This window comes from Battus philenor, unplaced genomic scaffold (assembly GCF_028537555.1).
Source record: "Battus philenor isolate CCGP_79_NKW_IND1 unplaced genomic scaffold, ilBatPhil1.0.hap1 SCAF_23, whole genome shotgun sequence".
Lineage (NCBI taxonomy): Eukaryota > Metazoa > Arthropoda > Insecta > Lepidoptera > Papilionidae > Battus > Battus philenor.
The window spans coordinates 6599344-6622268 of NW_027181686.1; the positions used below are offsets into that span (position 1 = coordinate 6599344).

At 31.9% G+C, this 22925-nt stretch overlaps 2 protein-coding genes across 4 annotated transcripts; both read right to left on the reverse strand.

The window, feature by feature from the left end:
• Positions 1–3744: 3744 nt before the first annotated feature.
• On the reverse strand, positions 3745–12555 carry LOC137924224 (luciferin 4-monooxygenase-like). Its single transcript, XM_068767595.1, has 12 exons — positions 12494–12555; positions 10637–10796; positions 10331–10538; positions 8925–9123; positions 8073–8195; positions 7828–8002; positions 7603–7743; positions 6543–6668; positions 5518–5601; positions 5078–5224; positions 4418–4583; positions 3745–4060 (listed from the first exon to the last, which is right to left on the reverse strand). The coding sequence occupies exons 2-12, from the start codon at positions 10790–10792 to the stop codon at positions 3933–3935; spliced, it is 1653 nt and encodes a 550-aa protein (XP_068623696.1). The 5' UTR covers positions 10793–10796; positions 12494–12555; the 3' UTR covers positions 3745–3932.
• A 179-nt stretch (positions 12556–12734) lies between these two features.
• Positions 12735–22021, reverse strand: LOC137923967 (luciferin 4-monooxygenase-like). Of its 3 annotated transcripts, XM_068767242.1 has the most exons (13): positions 21865–22021; positions 21677–21750; positions 20836–20995; positions 19831–20038; positions 18921–19119; positions 17748–17870; positions 17325–17499; positions 17103–17243; positions 15745–15870; positions 15207–15290; positions 14786–14932; positions 13589–13754; positions 12735–12950 (listed from the first exon to the last, which is right to left on the reverse strand). In XM_068767242.1, exons 3-13 carry the CDS (start codon positions 20989–20991, stop codon positions 12823–12825), a joined length of 1653 nt encoding a protein of 550 aa, XP_068623343.1. In that variant the 5' UTR covers positions 20992–20995; positions 21677–21750; positions 21865–22021; the 3' UTR covers positions 12735–12822. The 3 variants fall into 3 exon arrangements, with proteins under 3 accessions (XP_068623343.1, XP_068623342.1, XP_068623344.1); XM_068767241.1 differs by lacking the exon at positions 21677–21750; XM_068767243.1 differs by lacking the exons at positions 12735–12950; positions 21677–21750 and having other exon boundaries at positions 13650–13741.
• Positions 22022–22925: the final 904 nt, after the last annotated feature.

Consider the following 22925-nt stretch of genomic DNA (forward strand, 5'->3'; position numbering starts at 1 on the left):
GGTGAGCCCTTGTTAATTTTAAACGAATAACACGAATCCTACAATGTTGCCCGTCCTCGTGGAATCGATTCCGAATGGTTTGACCACTAACGCGTGTGCCAGTAGATTGCCTTAGCCGGGATTGCAAGGTCCGGGCGGTTGTCGTGCGATCCCGACGCGCAGTCAATCGAATGTACCGGTCTTCTTGAGCAGTTGTGGCTCGAATCCTTCCTGATCCAGGTCTTCTAGCCACACTACCTGTCTCCTGGAACTGCTCCCATACGTTTCGAATAGCTCGCCGTGACACACAAATGCGAGATGCAACCGATCTTTGCCATTCTCCCTCTCGAAGCAAAAGAACTGCCCTTGTCGAAGTTTCCATATCCATATGACGACGAAAATCTGGCATTGTAATCGGAAATAATGCCGAAACGAAATAACACAGCTAAACAAAGTGTGATCAAAGCATTGCGCTTAAAGCAAGACTGAGAACACAAACGATTGAAAATTTAAGAAATGGATAAATTTAAGCACTTTACTTTTTTGTCTACCCACTTGAAATCAACAAAAAAGTTAACTTTTAAAACATCATTATGAACTAATAAACATGTGTGCTAGAAGTAGTAGTGCTTCATTTTGTCAATGATTAGTATATGAGTTATTTATAAACACGATTAGAGACAAAGTTGCGGTGGGCCCTATTTTGTTTTGAGTAGTTTACATTTCGTCTCTTAATTATCTTGAGTTCAGGTAATGAAAATAAATATTATAGCAAAAGTGTTGTGAATAAATCCACGAACTTTTATAAGTTGGTATGATCAATTGTCAACAGATGTCGCTAATGTAATTTTAATGAATTTCATATATCGCCGTGACAGTTTTTACTTATTTGAATTGAAATGAAAACAGCAACGAATGATGACGTTTTGAGTTGTAGACGACATAAGAATTTATGCAAATTGTGAAAATTGTGGCCGGCTGACATTAAACAGACGATATTGTGTGTGAATTATAGAAATGAAACGCGGCAATTTTTTCAAAATAAAATGTATAAATAAAATGACTCAAAATAAATGGAATATTTGTATTATGACTTTCCTTCAAATTTATTTCATTTGGCGTTGCAACGCGCGCTGAGTTCAGTTAGTTTCTATATCCTTTTATAGTGTGTAGGATTTTTAAGTGATGGATATGCAATATGCTGTATTAAGGGAATTGTAAACATAACCATAAACTGTCTAGGTTTGTTTTTTTTTAGATCAAGGCGCGTTTATTAATTATTATGTGATGGCAATATGAGGTACGAGTCTAGTAGGGATGAGATAGTCGTCGCACGAACCGTAATGTTAAAAACTGTGTCTAGTTTTTGTTAGGGCATTGTAAAAAGCAAACAAACAATGGAGACACCACTAAATAATAATAAAAAAACAGGAACAAAATTTAAAACCCAGAAAATTATTAGTGTAGTTTAATTTAGTTAAAAATAGTAAGTTAGGAATTAGTTTCAAAAGAGACTAAAGTAATTTAGCATACTAAACACAGACATGCAAAAACGTAAGATAATAATGTGACATATGTTAGAGGTAATGTTACTCTCCTTTTATTATTACTTACAACTATCCGTAATCTTTGCTCCTTGAAAATATAGAGAATATAATACATTATACGATACATAGTCTAATGTTTAGTAATTGCGTTGAGGACAAAGAGTTAACTCATTTTCGATTCCTTAGTAATAATAATCGTTAAAACTAAATGTTTGGTGATAACTCGTCGAAACACAAGTTTTGTTTTCAATTGAAGCTAACAGATATAAAAATAATGTGAATTCTTCCAGACTTAAAATTTTTCCGCAAGATCTATTACATCGTCATTATCAGGCAAACTCAGCAACGTTAGAAATATTATTCAAATTTACTCAAATAGTAACAAAAATGCTACTTACTGACTCCAAGGTTCATGTCCACACAGGCCACGTATATTTCCAAGTAAATGGCGGCGTAAAATGAAATAACCAGGTCAGTCAGGATCTTCGCTTCTATCAACTGATATGATGATGATTATAATTGGTTTCAAAAACTCCTCACATATTCACACAAAGTCACAATATTTAGAAAGTTATGCATAAACACAATGTATCAGTACATATTAACTATTTAAAAAGGCAAGTCAACAACTCACTTCTATATGTTAAGATTTGTGGTTACTTTTTTAAAATAAAAATGAACGTGGTGGACTTTATTTTAGTCTAGGTTTTATAGTTTCTTATTTATAAAATGAATACTTAATTATTTTCACAATGGTATCTAAACGTAAACCGTCAAACACTAACTGTCTAAATAATTTACAACGCGCTCTTGAATTTTTATAGAGAGATGAATAAAACAATTATCTAAAAAATATCTTTATATTTACTAACGGATGAACATTACGTCTCATAAATTCTTTATCTTTACATAATATACTTTTTTCGGTAGATTGTCTTTGCATGCAACCATGGTAAATGAAGTAAAATAAACTATAAATATTTTCACATGTTTAACATCACGATTAACTTTTTTAATAATATGCCAACGTACAATACGATCATCATTATCAACCCAGCAGTATTATATTTTAATAAAATTTTGTATTATTTATTGTTCATGCTAGGAAACATATACATCATTTCATAATAATAAACAAAAAAGTACAGTGGGCGGTCTTATCGTACGAGACAATTTCTTCCAGACAACCATAGTATATTATGAAAATAGTAGAAGTGTAGATAACGGTACTTAACATGTATAATAAACACATATATAAACAAACGTATGTATATAGCATATATACTAATAATAACATATTTCAGTATAATACATTTTATAAATATAATGTAATAATAAATAAAATCTTATGTGGATCGCACTTGCCTTAGAAAGAATAAAGAAACAGAGAAAGAAAGAATAATAATTAAAGGATAAATAATCCTGGGTCTAGTAAATACGGTAGTGACTTATGACGTCTTATATGCAGCGGTAAATCATTCCATAATCGAACAACCTGTGTGGTAAAAGATTTGGCCATAAACGAAGAAGAATGTGCTTGAATTTTTAATTTTAGATTCTTTGATGATCGCAATGATCTCAGAAATTAAAATCTTGATTTAAGATCTATCACTACCATATAGACCACATTCATATATTTAATATAACCAGGTGGGTAGCGACATGCCTGCAGCGACTTCGATGACTTTACCAAGACCGTCTCTCCTTCTTGTAGCTGGCTGTGGCAAGGCGCTTGCCGGTCCATGATCTCTAGTCCAAAATCTTAACACTTTAGAGGCCATCTCTAAAGCTATAGTTGTATTTACGCGAGTTCTAGATCCGTCGAATGAAGCATATTTTTTATATATTAATAGTAACGGAATAATGGACTTAAACATTTTTATTTAAATGTACTCTCGTAGTTATTTTTGTTGCTCTTTTTAACTATATTTAAACTGATGATAAATTCCATAATATAATGTGCTTAAATAACAATAATAGAATATGATATTGACCTCGAACTGTCAACTTTTTACAAGCGCAGAGTGTATTATGTTATTCGTCAACCGGTATTAATAAATCCAATTTTTTTTACAACGTAACGTTAACACACTAGAACGTTGAATATGATACTACCTCATTTTTTACATTGTTATCTTTCACTATTACGCTATATCATTCATCTTAAAGTCAAATTTATTTAATTAGTCGTATGGACAAATTTTTACTATTATGTCTATATGTGCATGACTGGACGAAATTGGATTAAAACAAAACAAATGATGACTTTAAAATTATGTATTGTATGTATATACATTAAAAATATTATAAATAACAGTTTTATATCTATGTTATTTATAATACGTAATATAAAAATGACTCTTATTTTTGCTTGAATTTGCAACTGTTATCTGGTCTTTGGGTCATCTATTCTCTTTTCATCTCCTTCACAATCTTCTTCAGCATAACTCTATTAACCTTTGAAGTGGAAGTCAGTGGGAGTTCCTTTAGGAAAACAACTCCACCCCTTAATTGTTTAGTATCGGCAAGTGTTTCTGAAAATAGAAGTTCATAGAATTAAAGTAAGTAAGCTGTTTTTTCGTATTAAAACGGACGGAGAGGCGGGAGGAGAAGCGAGTTCACAGGATTTACGTTTGTTATATTATACTATATTATGTTATGTTGTGTCGTGTGGCGTCTTGTTGCGCCGTGTGGCGTGCTGTGGCGTCGTCTTGTGTTGTGTTATATTATATATTATTATTTTGTGTTGTTATATGAAATCTAAGGGGAAAGCCTACACGTCACACATTACACGACTTACGACTAAATGATAACGATAATTGATTTAGGTTTAGTCTATTATATAACATAAATTATACTCAAGTTTTATATAAGAAATGTATGTCACATACCTTTAACTAAATCTTTGATTTCCTGTGCGGTTATCGGGTAGTTGTCCCGGGGCACGACACAAGCCACTGCCAGGTCGCCCGCCTCCTCGTCCGGGATCCCGGTCACTGCTACGTCTAAGACGCCTGGATGCTTAATGATGACTTCTTCCACTTCTGTTGGCGATATCTGTTACCAATTAAATAAAAATGGCTGTGTTATATTTTCGTAAGCCTATAAAAATTTTAGTTTAACAAGTCGCAAAGAACTAACTAGATATGATGTAAGAATACTGTTATTTAGTCTTTTTTGTACCGTTTTTTTAAAAAAAAAAAAACACTAATATTTACAAATGAATCTTTTCTGCCGATGTTATGCCGAGTTTGCAGGTCTCACTTTATTAATGCGATGACATTTGAATCTAAGAGTCACTTTGGTTAAATCTGATTTTATTAAAAACTGTTGCATATTTTTAAGTTTTCTTTTTATTCATATTTCTTATAAATTTATGGAAATTTTTAATCGTTCAATGAAGAAAATATGTTTTTACATAATAAATCTAGTTTTAAAAATATCCTTTAGATAACTTAATTGTAAAGTAAGTATTTAAAATGATCATAAACAGATATTCGTTATTTAACATAATGTTGCGTTGACTCAATGTAATGGTAATGTAGGCATACATGGTGACTGCGATATTTGAGAAGCATCTTCAGGCGATCAACGAAGAAGAAGTTCCAGTTCTCGTCTCTGTAGAATAGATCACCTGACCTTATCCACCCGTCTGTCGTGTATACTTCAGCTGTGACTTCTGGCTTATTGTAATAACCCTAAAACAGAAAAAAAACGTAATAATCGATATGATTTGTGTACTCTGAGTCAAATAATTTAGAAGAGTAAAACTGTAAAGAATAAAATTTATTAAATTATGGTAACGCTTAGGCATGCTGCCAGTTTTAACAGCGTTGGCCTAGTGCCTCAAAATCTTACAGGCTAACATATGGATCGCGCGCTATCGTGTGTTCAGATCATAACTAACCATAATTCAAATTTAACCTATTTTTGAATACGTACGGGTACGTAAATATTTATTTAGTGTTAAACAAATAAAATTACAGTTTACCTTAAAACTGACAGGACCTTTGACCCAAAGCTCTCCTGACTTGTTAGCTTCCAGAACTTCTTCTTTGGTTATTGGATCTACTAACTGAAACATTAACATAGTTTGGTTATTTATTGCAATAGGTTAAATACAGTTATCACATATATAAATGACAAAAAGTATAAGGGTGATACAACTTAATGTCAAGTGTAATTTTAACATTTTACTAATAAAGAATTCATAGAGTAAAAAAATTTCGTTTCAGCCTATTGACATCCACTGCAATACACAAGCCTCCTCCAAAGATATCTATGGGTTGTTATACCATAATCCCCATGCTTTGGCGATCGCACTATGAAATATGAGATCGCACTATGAACGCACTATGGTATTGTAGTACGCAGAGGATGCTGCCGCCAATCCTCTTGAAACTTGTTTATTAGCAGTGGCAATACCATATAATTAGCGCACAAAGTTTGATTTATATAAAATTGTATCCCGGGAATAGATTCCACCACCTACGATCGCAAGTCTCAGTCCTCTACCACTGGACTAGTAGCGCGTTTTTAAAAAGAAAATATTTATCACCGCTGAAAAAATATCTGCAATTATTCAAAAACAAGACTTTGCATTTAATAAAAATATATGAGTTACTATATCTTTGGAATCAGGGCTTCATGCGCTGTATTTTAAATTAGAAAGGACCAATATTTAGCCACTTCCGCACATGCAGTGGTTGTCGTGCATGAAAGTGCACCGCCCGCCAGCCCGCTCGTAAATGCGCATGCGACAGACAATGCCAACTACACAACTTTAATAACAATAATGATACCACTGGACTATTCTATCACACGATTTTAGCTTTGTGTTGGTTAGTTGAGCATCCTGTATGTGTTAAAATAATTAACAAATTACTATCAAGGGAAACAAAGCAGTATTTTATTATTAAAAATGACTAAATATTATTGACTCTTATCTAATACGTGTAGCTAGCGAAGTTCGTATTTATCTTTACCTTTTATTTAAAATATGCAATTTTCACTTACCCGATAATGAAGATGCGTGTATGGTCTACCACAAGAACCAGGAATAGTTGAAACTGCATTAAAAACAACAGTACTTATCTCAGTAAAGCCATACACAACATACACCTCAGTTTCAACATTTTGTTTCTGTAAATAATTAACATTCATTATTTCAGTAAATTTATGAAACTATTATTCCATTTGTGTTCTTTATAAGTAAATTTAAAAGAGTAAGGAAATGATGTAATCAAGCCATAATTGACATTTGTAGTTCATAATTTAATTTTTTATTTGAACAATTGTTTAACAGTAATAAATTTACTACATTTTTATATTTATCACAGTACGGTGTTAAATATTCAATTCTAGTTAATAAATGATAACCTTTTGCACTATTTATTTTAGTACAATCGCACTAATTATTTAAGAATAGACAAGTTAGTATAACTTGGATGTTGGTAGAAAGGTAGCTTTTGCTAAATACGCATTTACAATGATTCACGGTTAAATAATCAACCCTCTACTTTTAAAAGCTGCAGGGTGTTGTGTCGAATGTGATAAAAAGTGTTTTACTTCTTGATATATTGTAATAAAATATCTTAAACTATTGTATTGATCGTCTGCAATGCGGTGAGTGTAATAAACAAACCAGTATCCTTTTGTAGCATTAGACATAAAAATCAAAGAGTTAAATTGTTAAAAGTTGGCATGAATACTTTCGGAATTCTTTGAAATATACTTATAAAATATAGATTGGTATACCGTGTCATATAATGCACTTCGTAGGAAAGTTAAAAATATTGACAGTATGTACCTAACAAAACCGGAATAAATAATAATTTATTAACCATTACGCATACGATACTTAATCATGCTAAATTAACTGTTATTACCTCTATAATATAATTCATTAGAGGCGATAGCACTTAGTAATACATCACGTTGAATATAATATATTGCTAAATGGTATTTTGATTACAATATGAACTAAGCAATTAATAAAATAATTATGTGCGCATTTTTTGAAAAATATTTTTCATTTTCTTAAAAAGAAGTGTATAGAGTTTTGTATAACCTTTACCTTAAAATTATCAATGAGTGTCCGTGGCACATTACTACCTCCTATCATCAGGATCTTAAGACACGACAAGTCACATTCACCAGAGGCTGCACGATTCATCAAAGTCGTCATCATAGTAGGGCTCATCATTGTAAAACCTGGCTGAAATTTTTTTACATTTGATTAATAATTTGTGTTATTAATCTCTTTGTCATAAAACTATACTTTCTTGCGTCGTAGAGTTACCTTATATTTATTGAATAGAAAAGAAATATGCTCCAGTGTTGCTTGTTTAGAAGTCTGTATCCGAGTATATCTCAAAATAGGTGATAAAATAAACTGCGCCAACGTAGACAACCACTGCGCGGGCGATAAAATTAAAGCATTCTCAACCGGCGATGGATACTTAGACGCCATTTTCCTAAAAGAAGATTAAAATATGTAATTCCAAGTTTATTTATAAAGCTGAGTTGAAGAGATTTAAATACTACCACAAGTAGGGCAGTCCGATGCTTAAGTTCTCGTGTGTAATGGCAGCACATTTAGGAACTCCAGTAGTACCACTTGTTGAAATTAGAAGACACGTTTTTTCACTCGGGTCGAAATTAGCAGGCCTGAAATTGGTAATATGGACATTACTATGTTTACGTACTATATTTTAGGAGAATTATTATCAGGGTCTCCCAGGCATTCAAAGAGTCATGGAGACGGGCTACGCTCGGGATTCCTCTACGCGATCGTATCAGGAATGAGGATGATCGTATCAATGATGAGTCTCGTGTGATGCAGCTACAAGAACGAACGAACGAAAGTTACGGACCAGCGATTTGACAAGTTCAAGTGACAGTGGACATGCCGCTACCCATTAGCATATAGCCGCTCGGGCCTTAAGGTTCTGAATTGACAACTACAGAGAGTATAGTTTAGCGTAGAATATCCACCCGCAAAGGTAGAAAAATCGTCTTGTTATGGTCGTCGGAAAACACTAAATCAGGCCACTTTCAACCAGTCTTTTTGGAAATCTTTGAAGGAGGCCTATGTTCACTAGTAAGTGGTCTTAGATTGAAACGATGATGATGATGAAATTAATATACAAGTAATATCAATAGAAGCCAAGTTTACTGCTCAACAAGCGTCCACATTTTGTTTTTATACGATACATTGCTCGCATAGCGCAAAGACACAACTTGACGAAATCCGCATATTCTTCTCTTTGCCCTCGTGAAAGAATTTATTCTATTCTTTTTCTAAAAAAACCTTACTGTCGTTTATTTACATTAATTAAACAGTTCATATAGCCTATTACAAATTATATTATTATAACTAAGACGCTTAAAACTTACTGAAATTCTTCGACAGGCGTATCATCTCCGTATGTATTAAGAAACTCTGAAAAACTGTTATGTTTTGATCCTGTGTTAAAAGTCACTATTTTTGTGCTGAATTTTATATTTTCCAAGGCACTCTCTATGTCAAATACTTTTTCACTTTGACAGAAAATAATTTTGGGTAAAATATTTTCAAATACATCCTGTAGTTCCTCTAGAATTAACAAAAATGTCGATATTGTTATATTAGTTCAGCTAATATGATTTTTACGGGAAAATAAATTGTATGAAGCAGTATGATCCAGGGCTTGTTTTCTCTTATTAGAAATGTCTGAGTTCGTGTCACGCTTTTTTGCAAGAGAGTTATATCACCTGCCTTAGTATTGTTATTGTAGCTATTATTGGCGAGTGGCGTCTGCCAATTATTTGTTTCAATTCAATATTGTACAAATACGAGTATATGGTATCCCAGCGTAACTATAACCAAATTAATTACAATAATTTTATTGACAAATTACGAATGATTTGATGTTAAAAATATTAAATTAGTTGCAGAATTCAGTAAAATGTGAGGTACAAAAGTCAAAACACTGAACTAGGAAACAGTAATGTGATAAATAATCTGTGATATTTTGGGAATGAAATAGAAGGATGAAAGGCAATGTTTGAATAACAATAATGCTTATGGAGTGAAAGATGTTACGATGAATGAAAGAAAGAAAAATCACAGAAGATACTGTGAAGGAAGTAAAGGGACAAATTATAACGTCCCTGCCCCACGATAAACAGGGAGATCGAATAAAAAAAATAAAAGAAATGTTTTTACAATAATAAACGTATATATTATGTTAAGCTAGCTGTCGCCAGGCTGTTATGCATGTAAAAATCCATTCTTGGTTATTTTAAAATATTGCAAAATATTGTAGTCATGTTTTGGTATAAGAGATTTACTTTGTAAATATGGAAATCTTTCAACGAACATCTCCTTGCGTTTTTTGTTAAATCATTTCTGTCTGACGTCTACTCCGCGTAAGGAATTTTTTTACCACTTTAAAATCTCTGAACTTACTGATTTCAAAGATACCGCGATGATTAGGTAAATAGGTGAAGGGAATCTCTTCTTTATGTACAGGAGAAATTTCCACTTATTTATGTACACATACAAAGACTTTTTGAAAATTATTAGTTTATCATTATTTTACATATAGGTAATACTTTAAGTAATAATATAAATTAAAACACCCATAATTCTAATAAACGCGTACAAAAACGGATGCTGTACACATTTTTAAGATAATTCCGAACCATAAGAATGTAATTTTAATGATCGTATGAGAGATTCTTGACTATATTTTTGTCTGTATACTTCCAATTAAGTAAATTAAGAAATCAGTTTACCTACTAATAGCAACATTACTTACTGATGCGAAGAGTCATATCCACAAAATGTACATATATTCCTAAGTATATACCCGCGTACATAGGTATAACAAGATCCTTGTGATTGGGTCCCATAATTATAACGACGTCATCGGATTTTAATCCCATATTTGTGAAGCCAGTCGCACAGCGAACAGATCTTTCCAATGCGCTTTGAAATGTGTCAAACTCTCCAGTGTTCCCATCGATCTTAAAATATGTTAATGTTAGTGTGAGTTAATTGTTTTAGGAAAAAAAAAACGAATTAAAGATATTCATTATTCAAGACTGCGAGTGCATCGTATCACCTGCATGACATAGTCGGGAGCATCTTTCAAGCTCTGCAGCATAAGCTTACCGACGTGAAACTTGTCCGTCACGATGCCGGTCTGGGCAACAACCCGGCACATCAACTCGTTCATGTACCAATGAACCGCGTCGTGAGAGTGCTTATGGAACTTCATTTTACTGTTGATATAGTTAAAAACGTTAAAACAACACACAGTATTTTAATAGTAAAAAAGAGGTAAAAATCAATTTACGACCGTAATTTTCCTTAATCTCACATATCCTTCACAGTATTATGGTAATTACATTTGTATAATATTTTGTACTTACGCTGAGATCATTGTTTTGTTTTTTGTAAGTGAAATAAAATCTCACATTCCGTTTAAAAACTTTTTTTCGTTTTGTAAATGTAAAAATAAATGGCACTTGCAGCTTTCCTGTTTTTGTTTTTAAGGTGTTTGTTCTCTAAAACGTATCTATTGGTGTTTTCATAAGAGGAGCACAAAAGGGGTTTAGTACGATAACTATTATTAAAGAAGAATCGCTCTCTAGCCGACCTGAATTAAAGTCACATTTTTTTTGAAAGATAAGAACTAGAGATGCACATAAAACTTTTCTGTAGTATTCAGTGACCACAATTATTATGTTCCATTTGATAACATCTGGACGTGGAAGACTTGACAGTTGGACATGTGCTCATTGAAAAAACCCTAACCTAAAAAATCGTGTATCAATTTTATGTCATGTTTGAGCAGTGGTAGCTCAACGACGTATCCCTCTGTAGATTTCTTTGGAGGAGGCCTAAGGCTTGCAGTGGGCATCTATTGTCTGCAATGTCAAATTTACTTTCCTTTTGTAAAAGATTTACATTAAAAAAATTTAATGATAATTTTTCGTTTCGTATAATTTGAAGTTTTTGTTTAGTTAAAGTAAGCGTTAAAAATAATAGAAGCTAAATTAATCGGCAGGATAACGAACAATTATATAATTTTTATTTACATAAAACTGATGAAAGGAGCTTAACAATTTTTTTTACGTAGATATATTTACTCACAATAAAAATTCACAAAACGTACGTACGTCTCTTTTTTGGTTAATTCAAGCGAAATGAAATAAACTATACTTATGTGTGTTTTTAAATCAAATGGTTTTTTTATTATAACTCTCTATATTAATTTTATTTTAACACTTCTATATATATACGAATACAAAGATTAATCGCGAACTTGATGTCGATAATATTCTCAACCAGCTAATCATTTAGTCAGTGCAGAGATAAGTTATTTTAAAAAAAATATTTGTGATAAGTAAATAGCATGAAAGAGAATAATAATAATAAGTACAATAAATAAAACCTGAATTACATTTGCTTACAAAGTAGACTTCAATATAATATGGACGGACAGACTAGCAAGCGAAGTGCAGGACGACCTAAAAAGTAGACAGGCGACCTTGTCTGTCTATTGACAATCTTGGTTAGCAAATGCTGCATGAAACCCGCTTCCAAAAAGTTTGATTGGAAATGCATAGGAAAGTACTATATTCATCAGTGGACATCATATGACTGATAATGATTAAGAAAAGTCCGTCAACTTGTCAAACAATAGTTTAACCTTTACTTTAATTACTTATGGATTTTGGTAATTGTAATATCGAGAAGCACATTGCGCGGGAACCACATAAAATTTCTATCAAATGAAAAAGAAATTGCTCGATTTATCATCGGTTCCGATTCTGTAAGCAGTGCCTTTAATCGAAAAGAAGTATTTTTATTATATAAAACATTCAGAAACCGTTTCCTCGTGAAGTATAATTAATTATGGATTAAAAAAAGATAACACAGTAACCTTGACAGTATCTGTATGTGCGTATCTTACCAACTTGTCGAATCCGGAACCAATAAATTCACTGCAATTTTTTTATAACGTAACGATAGTATGGTACGATGATAAATTTAATACTAACTGGAGAAAAGCCAAAACGTTATTTATAATATATATTATCGCAATAACCCTAAGACCCGTTGTAAAAATATGGTCGAATTTATGCAATATTTACCATTTTAATTTAGATTAAAAAGGAAGCATTAATAAAAATAAAAAAAATATTCGTTTTTAATTGTGTATTTAGATATTATTGGTAGATAACATTCAAGCTATATTACAAATAGTTTTATCTTTTCCTTATTTCCTATTCATCGGGTTGTTTATTCCCTTTTCATATCTTTTACAATCTTCTTCAGCATAACTCTATTTACCTTTGAGGTGGAAGTTAATGGGAGTTCCTTCAGGAAAATAACACCACCTCTTAATTGCTTAGAATCTGCAAGTGTATCTGAACAAAAAAAATGGTTTAGCAGAACAATTTCATTTCAACTGAAGCAGGTTTACGAACAATGTTTGCTACCAGTGAGGATTTACAGTAGTAAAATGTAGTCTCTCTCTGGAAACTATCACTGGCAAGCTCGTAGTTGGTCTTTGAGCCATGGAAAGACTATACTTGGAATTTTTGTACAAGATCTAACCAGAAAATGGACATTCGTAGTGCGAAATTTAAATCCGTAGACGAAAATATCAGCGGATTGGCAAGTTTAAGTAATAGTGGGTTTGGGTGAAGTAGTAGCGCCTAGAAGAGGTAGGTGATGGGCGATGAGGTTTCCGAGTGGAGACCACAGACCTCCGACAAGGTCGACCAGATAATCTTGTAAGGAAGACTCTGAATGTAGGTCTATCTCTAATCAGTCTGATAGGAAATGAATGGAGAGGAACTAACGCCAGCACGGGATGTCTTACGATTCAAATGAAAATGATGATGATTTCGACCTATTGACGTCATTATCATCATGTGCTGCACATGCAGTCTTAGGATATGATCTTGTTTCATTATTAACTAGTTTTACTTTAATATTTTTCACTGGTTCTTATTATTCTCCCACAATTGTTTTAATATTATAAGTCATAAGTGCCACTTACTCTTAACCAAGTCCTTTATTTCCTGTGCGGTTATCGAGTAGTTGTCCTGGGCCACGACGCACGCTACTGGTAGGTCGCCCGCCTCGTCGTCCTGAACTCCTGTCACTGCCACGTCTAGGACGCCTGGATGCTTAATGATTACTCCTTCTACTTCTGTAGGGGAAATCTGTTTATATACATTAAAAATTGTCTTTAGATAATTTAATTGTTTAGTACTAATTTATTTATTTGTGAATTTATTTCATAGATACTGCGTATTGGAATGATTAGTAAATAAATAAAGATAATGTGTTCCTTTATCGCTATGTTTGTTTTCCCTTTTTTGTATGTATTTTACATATAGTAATAGTTTTTTTAGTTAATCTTAAAGCGAATAATATTTTTTATTTTTTTTTCCATCGTCATCGGCTGTAAGACGTCCAATGTTGGAAAAAGGCCTACCTATGATTACCTATAAAAATGGTTGCAAATTTAATCAAAAGTAACAAATATCATCTTCAAATAGCATCTTCTTGTCTTTTCTGGTGGTCTCATACTCTCTGAATGGTATTAAATTATTACCAACGTTGAGTATCGGGCGATGGTTAAGTAGCACGACAACTCTGTTTGCCTTCAATGGCCCGAGGATATTCAAATAATCTCAATAAACTGCTTATTGATCAAAAAGGAATGGAACACTATTTTTCTAATAAAATCAATATGGACTCTGCCAAAAAGAAAGATGATTTGTTGAGGGATCCGATCGAATCGGATTCCGATCGAACGCTAAAGTCTCATACAAGATAAAGATCAGACGCTTTCTAGATGTGGTATTGATATAATGATGTCGAATGGTAATAACCCCTGGATAACGAGCAGCACTAATTCATTTTTTCTCAAAGAGCACTTCAATTTAGTTAGATGAAGTTTTTCCGAAAGTTATATGAGGTTTATAGTTGGAGGAAATGTAGGAGATGAAAGAGCTACAGGATAGTCATCTCATCGTTGAATATCTATTTCGTTTGCGTGCGCGGTGGGTGCGCCACTCTGTAACATTCTTTAGAGAACAAAAAACCTAGAGTATAGTAGTAGTGGAGATTGGTATGCTTAGCTACGACCCTCAATAAGCGACAAAGAAGTTTATATACATATTTATAAATGAACATGCGTTATCACAATACTATAATACGAATATAAAATAAAGATTGGAGACTGTACATGGTGACTGCGATATTTAAGAAGCAGCTTCAGGCGATCAACGAAGAAAAAGTTCCAGTTCTCGTCTCTGTAGAATAGATCGCCTGTCTTTATCCATCCGTCCGCTGAGTAAGTTTTAGCCGTTGCTTCTGGATTATTGTAATAACCCTGAAAACATTTAAATATCTTTAAAAGCTTGATGCGGAGTTCTATATATATGGCGTACCAAGTTAAGTATTATGTCAAATAAATTAATTGTCAGAATAAAAAATATCTTACAAAGTAACTAAGTTGTTACAGAGTAAGTTACTTAATAAAGAGTTATTATATTTAGTTTTAATTAAGTTAAATGACACCACTGTTGTAGGGACAAATCTATTGGTATTAGCCCTTAATCATTAATTTTTTTATAATTTTATTTACTAAGGAAACCAATTTTTACCTTAAAATTAACAGGACCGTTGACCCAAAGCTCTCCTGTTTTGTTAGCTTCCAAAATCTCTGCTTCCGTGACTGGATCTATTAACTAAAATATTAACCTAACTCAATTTCAATCATTAATTATTAATTTATTACAATCAATGATATTATTAAAATAAAAAAAATCATAGTTATCATCGGAAATTCATCGTCAAGATGAGTTGCTTTATGACGAAAGCCAATGTCATTTTTGTAAAAGTAAAAAAGTTTTGGCTTTGTAAAAGTAATTAATTGTTTAGTAATTCATTTGAATAATAATTGAATTTTGACGAAACATACTCCTGTGAAGAAATTTGGATTACCTTGTGCTAGAAAATATGGTAGAGATATTAGTATAAGATATATAAGAGATATAAGTATAATCAGCTTTTTCAAGCTGTACACACTAATATAACCCGAGCTGAACAGTAAAGTTCATAATTTATATGTGAATATACTATAATATATATAAAAGGAACATTAAAATTATCTTTTTATTCAAAATGTATTTATTTACTTACTCGATACTGTAGATGGGTATGTGGTTTGCCACATGAACCGGGTACAGCTGAAACTGGGTTCAAAGCGACACTCGCTATTTCGGTGAAGCCGTAAGCCACATATACTTCAGCTTTTGTATTTATTTTCTGAAAATAATTTACTACAATTAACTATTTGATTATATTACCCTACTTTACGTAAGAGGCTTGAATGTATAACGATTTGTTTCATCATTGATCCATTGTGAATATCTTGTAGAGGAATTGAATCAACGCTTTCATTTATAAACAGCGGCAAAGCTGCAGAGTAAAGTTTAATGTCACCAGTATTTGAGTATTTCATTATTTATTTTCCATTTTGATTAATTTAAGATTATCATATGTTCGTAACTACTATAACATATGTGCATAAGCGCAGCATAGGACGTCCAACCTTATTTTACAAGTCAAGAAATTATAAATGCCAGAATAGTTTAATTTGATAACGAGTATCTATTTGAGCTCCCCAAAATACCCCTCAAAATAAAGATGCGAGATTTCGTAACGTGTTTTGATTGTAAAACGGGTTCACAATACAATCTTGCTGTTTTTCGTTAGTTTCACAAGAAAATACACTTTACCTATTCGCAAGTACTTAAATGTAAATTTTATTTTTTGTTTGCTCGAATAAGCACCACCAGTAGAGATCACTATCATTACCATACACTTACTTAGACGAATATTATTATACTACTTAGTTAAAACGGTCATAATGTGTACAATTTCTTACATCCATTAACAATATGATTTAAAAATATTTAAGATACATTAGAAAAGGACAAAAAGCATCAGGGGCAAACTGTAGATAACAAATAGTTAATTTTTTATTTGTATTTTTAAACAAAAATACAATCATCAATACAAAATCAATATAAAACTTATAAATATTGTCAATCATACCGTGCTTTAAATTAAACAAAAATATAAATAAACAAAATGGTGAATATATAAAAGTGTTTAATTATAATCTGTGTTAATGTACTTTTCGTATTAATTTATGTTAATCTACTTATTGTATTGATGTATTAAAATGCATCTTCAGTTAAATTATTTTTAGCATATAGCACAAGTAGTGGTAATCCAGTGGTGGAGGACTGAGCCGTAAATTAAATAAAATTTCCGAGATACAATTTTATGTAATTTACAGTCTGTGCATTATTATACAGGATTGCCACTGCCTATAAATAAGTTACTATCAAAATGTATTAGGATTGTAAATATTTGGCTCTAATTCGCGATATATATTATGTATTATAAAGTTGTGAAAATATTGAGAATTATGTAACTTGTAATATATTTTTGTGCTCCATAGGAGTTTAGAATAAACATTTGACAGTTACCTTAAAATTTTCTATAAGAGTTTGCTGTACAGGGCTACCTCCTAAAATTAGTATTTTAAAACACGACAATTCACATTTATACGACGCTTCAGGCTTGAGTAAAGTCGTCATCATTGTAGGGCTCACTATTGCGTAAGAGGGCTGAAACAATCACTATTTTTAATTCATAGTTTTTGGATTAATCTTTTTGGTTGCTACGCTTGATCGTAAATTAATTAATACCTTATATTTGTTTATCAGAAAAGCAACGTGCTCAGGTGTCGCTTGTAAAGATGATTGTATCCGGGTGTATCTCAAAATTGGCGATAAAATGAGGTGCACCGTTGCTGACAACCACTGGATAGGCGATAACATTAAACAGCCCTCGACCGGTGTTGGAAATTTTGTGGCCAATGTCCTAAAACGAAATACAATTTCTATTCAAGTTCATTTATAAATCACTGAAATTTTGTTATTCAAGTAATATACTTAAGACATCGGATGTGGGCCACTTCATAACGGTCTTGTACGAATCTAAATCTATATGGAAGGCCATGTCTAGCAGTATACGTTCTAGATAGTGATATGATAGTGATAGTAATATAATATGCTACCTATAGTAGCATGTACAATATATGTATATTTTTATAGTTTGAGATATATTACCAGAAGTAGGATAGTCCGATGATGAGGTTCTTGTGTGTAAGCGCGGCACTTTTCGGTACTCCGGTAGTACCACTTGTTGAGAGTAATATGCAGGTTTTTTCTCTGGCGTCAAAATTAGCAGGTCTGAAATATATATGGCATAATATTATCATCTACACGTCCTCCTTCTCCTAGCCATCTTTTTGCTGATGTTGATGATCCCTTGGACAAGAAGTAATCTTCATTTGTTGTTCTGCGTTACCTCTTGACGTCAAGTGACAAGCGGATTTGTTCCGACCAACTGATGGAACTGCGACCTTTTGTACGTTTCCACTCGACTATTCTAGTCACTATCGGTTGTTCGCGATTTTGGCTTTCGCCCCTGGCTATATATTCATAAAATTCTTATACTGCCTAAAAAGCTTAGTTTTAATTTTGAGATCGCATAAAATAGGATAGTTGGTGCAGAGTGCAATCCACGGAAATTTTAGTACAACATCTCTAAAGCGAATTCAATTGACCTTCTTCAAGATCCATGTTAATGACCTGCAGCTGATTATCGAGATTACCAATTGACTAATTTTGTTTTCGTAATTCTCGCGATGTTGTAGTTTTTCTATCTTTACGGCCATACTTTAATATACACTAACTTATTTCCTTTTCTTTTTGTGTTCACTTATTTATTGGTTAAAATTTTAGAATAGTGAGAGTCAAGGACGGAGATTGATCACAAAAGTCGAAAGAAAACAGAAAGCAAACCTGTAAATCAGAGTTAAAAATTATAACAATACAGCTAATGTGTGTGTGTGTGTGTGTAGCTGTGTTTGTAGATTACGGCATTGTGCCTTATTCAGATAGAAGACCGATTTTAACTCAATGAGGTATTATTGAAAATGTTTTTTTCGTTAAGCATATATTTTTTTATTTTGTTATGAAAATAAATGAGATGTCACTAATTTTATTTTCATGTAAAATTAAGGTGTAAAAATAGTAGGGATACGTAATTGCTGTAGAAATATTGCAAATTTAATACAAAAATATAACCTGTGTTTTACATATCCGGGAAAATACAAATCTTAAATAGAATTTAAGTATTGATTATTTAATTAATTATTTAAGGTTCTAGATATTTTTTCTAAAATAAATATATAATAAGAGTAACGTTTATATAAATATTTTCTTCGTAAGACTTACGTGAAATCTTCGACAGGCGTATTATCCTCGTAGTTCCTAAGAAATTCTGTAAAGTTGTAATGCTTAGCTCCTGCGTTAAAAGTCACTATTTTAGCGTCCAATTTTATAATTCGCAAGGCACCTTCTACGTCGTCTGTTTTTTCACTTTGACAGAATATTATTTTCGGTTTTAACGTATGAAAAGTTTCCTGTAGTTCCACTAAAATAATAAAAAAGATCTTGCGGTTAGTATATTTTTCTAGGGTTTAACAAAGTTCAAATGTTAATGTTTATATTTAATAAATTGTGCGAAAGAGCTCGCATATATATATATATATATATGCGAGCTCTATACTATATATATATATATATATATATATATATATATATATATATATATATATATGTATCATCATCATCATAATACCTAAAAGGTACACAATATTGGTTTAGGACATGTTGATGGTAGTGGACAGGCCACATAGTGCGCAGAACGGATAGCCGCTCACGCCGCCTTACGATTCTGGAATCGAGACCACCGACTGGCAAGCGCAGCATAGAACGTTTACCCACAGAGTAGAAAGATAACCTTGTTATGGTCGACAATAAACGCTGGATGCAGATGAATTTTAATCGATCTTAGTAATAAATATGCAAAGGAGATCAATGTCCAGTAGCGGACGTCTTACGGCTGAAATTAATATGTTATTTCAAGTAACTAACACAAAGAAGGAGCTATGCATGATTGTAAAGGGCTAGACGTACCACCTACAACAAGGTGAAAGAGGCAGTATGCGTTTCTTTGTTGAAGTTCTGAGGTACAAATAATAAAACCTATCTTAGATTCAACTTTCAATAACAAACCTTGTATTATTTTCGGGGATATTATTAAAAATTATTAAATATTAATGCTAAGTTATATTTAACTCACTGATTCCAAGTGTCATGTCCACACAGGCCACGTATATTCCTAAGTAAATGCCGGCGTAAAAGGGTATAACTAGATCGTTGTGATTAGGCGCCATTATTATAATGACGTCATCGGTATTCAATCCAAAATTTCTGAAACTAGTCGCACAAAGAACTGATCTTTCTAATGCAGTTTGAAACGTGTCGTATTCTCCGGTGCTCCCATCGATCTAATAAAGTATATGTGTGGTGAGGTACAGTTTTTGTTTAAATCAAAAAGTCAAGAGATGCGCAGGATTTTATCGTGAACTTGAGTAGTTAGGGCTCAATCACAAGAGCAAGGCAATTTTTATAGTTTATTCACCCGAACGACTTATCATACCACTCTCAGCCGCACCTTTGTAAACAAGCGTAAGTGATAGATGATTATTGTGGGTAAAAAAGGTTCATATACAATTAATTATTTTTTTTATCTCCTTTTTTGTCTCCTTGTAAGGGACTTCTCTCAAAACCGCTGTCTTGCGTTCACAGAGACAATTTTTACTTAATTATTTATTTACATTCGTTTTTTATTACCTCTCTCCTTATATCCTTCTTATAAGGGTCACTCAATCTTCTCAGAAGAATGAGTGATTCTTCTTTTATTCGTCACAATATCTTACATTCTTATCCATTCCTTACCTCTAATCCTTAACCGTTCCTCCTGGATTGCTATTTTATAGTTTTCAATTTATATAATTATTTACTTGATAAATTTTGTTACGTTATAATTTCATCCTTATTTTTATTGTTTTAACTTGGCATTTTAATTAATAACGAGAATGGAAATTATGAAATTATACTCAAAAAGGTATTGCGTTAAAAATTTGAACTTATAAACTATGCGCAGTGAACGAACTACTGTATGTATAAATCTTAACCATTTTTCACCATGTGGTGCAATTATCTTTAGAAACACGAAATACTGATTCAGGTTTAATGCTTTTAAATTGAATTAATGTTGACAAAGATATTATAAGATGTTTACCTGCATGACATGGTCAGGGGCATCTTTGAAACTCTGCAGAATAAGTTTCCCGATGTGAAACCTATCCGTCGCGATGCCAGTCTTGGCAACCACGCGGCAACCCAATTCATTGATGTACCAATGCACCGCGCCGTACGAGTGTTTGTGAAATTTCATTTTTCTATAATTAAAACTAAAATATGTTAAGATGCCATAACTTAGCAGGTAAAGTAGTAGTATTTAGTTCAGAAAACTTAAAAAAATATATTATTTAAGCTTTTATTTCCTTTTAACCTTTGAATATTTGCAAATATATTAATTTACCAGCTGTACCCGTCACTGCGTCTGTGTGAAATTTAAACAAAAATTAGTTTCTTTAGCTTTTAATTTTTATAAAATAAAACTAGCTCAAGTAACTTCTTACTGTATCAACTACTTGTCAGTATAAGTCCCGTCAAAATCGGTCCAGCCATTTAAGAGATATACATTAGTTCATATTTTTTCTAATTTATTAACACGCGGATTTCGGATCTGCGAGCCTTGGGTCCGAAGAAGCCAAAACAGCTAACAGCGTCCAGCATTAATCGAATGCAGCCTACATTAGCCGGAACAAACAGATAGACGAATAGAAAAAATTAAAAATAATGTAATTGGTATATGTACCGTATACATATTCAAATGCGTAAAAAGCGTTTATTTTAATATTAAAAACAAACAACCTAATTTTATTTATTTTTATACATTATGCATAAAATATATAAATTTGTTATTTATTAGAGGGCCAGAAAGTAATGTCGCTTTTTAAGTTAAATTCACCCAACTGCATTCTTAACAAGTTTTTATTTCTAATAACTATATTCACCTTCGTTGCAATAACCTTTTGCCGTCTAGTATACAAATTTTCAATACCAGAGCGATAAAAATCAATCAGTTTTTCTGAAAAATATGTCAACAGAAACGATATTAATTTTCGGTTCACCACACACACACATATATATATATATATATATATATATATATATATCATTGTAAGACTTAAAAAATACTTACATGTGAATAAAACTTCAAAATATTAATAAGAAAAAAATTAAACACCGCAAACCAAGAGAGTCAGATGCACGCACGACACAAGAGAGATGTAAATACACTGCTATTAAATTTATGCATAGATCAATAATTATCACATAAAGTTAACAAGTGAACCCTGTGTAGCACGCGGAATGATAATGAAGATACATAAGAACTCCAGACTCAACAAGCGCCTTGCGATTCCATATCTCAAACGTTACTCGTTTGTTAATTAACTTATATTATCATTAGAATGAATTGCCTGAGTACAAAGGACTAAATTAAATTATTATCTATATTATTTTCCTATCCACTCTGAATAGAAATAGGTGTAAAGGCTTTGTAGAGGTCAATGTACAGCACATTTTCTATCAGTTCATGTATAAGATCTTTATAAAATCCTGTATAGGATCCCTTTATAAAATTAATATGTGTGGAAACAATAAATAGCGTAGTGATAATATAAAAAATTTGAATACTTCACATTAAATTACTTATTGTTTATCTTTACCTGTATGGCCAAAAATTAACTAATGTAACATATTCTGAAATAGATGTAAGTTTAGAATTTTTTGTTAGTTGAATATATATGCGGTGAATTTATCTTTTAGTAAATTATAAGAATTCATTAAGCGCAGGCACTATCTAAAGGCATGTTACACTATTTTAGAGTATGTTCAGTATAAAGGTTTTTTTTAAATTTAAATTAAGAAATAAATTGTTCTAATTTTAAGAAGAAATGTTTTTTTTTAATACATTTATAAAAAAATACAAACTCTACTCTAGTTTCTTATTGTTTATTCTCAGTAGGTGGTGCATTACTAATATAAACTTAATTTTAAGCTGTCGATAATATATGATTGTAATGATGTTATATAATAAAAGAATTTTGAATTGTTTTTGAAGCTTTTGCTTAAGCCTCTTATCATTCCTTCTCTATCAATCACTTTGTTTATTGATTTTCTTATAAATATTACAATAGGTATATATAAATATATATATGTATATATATATATATATGTATATATATATATATATATGTA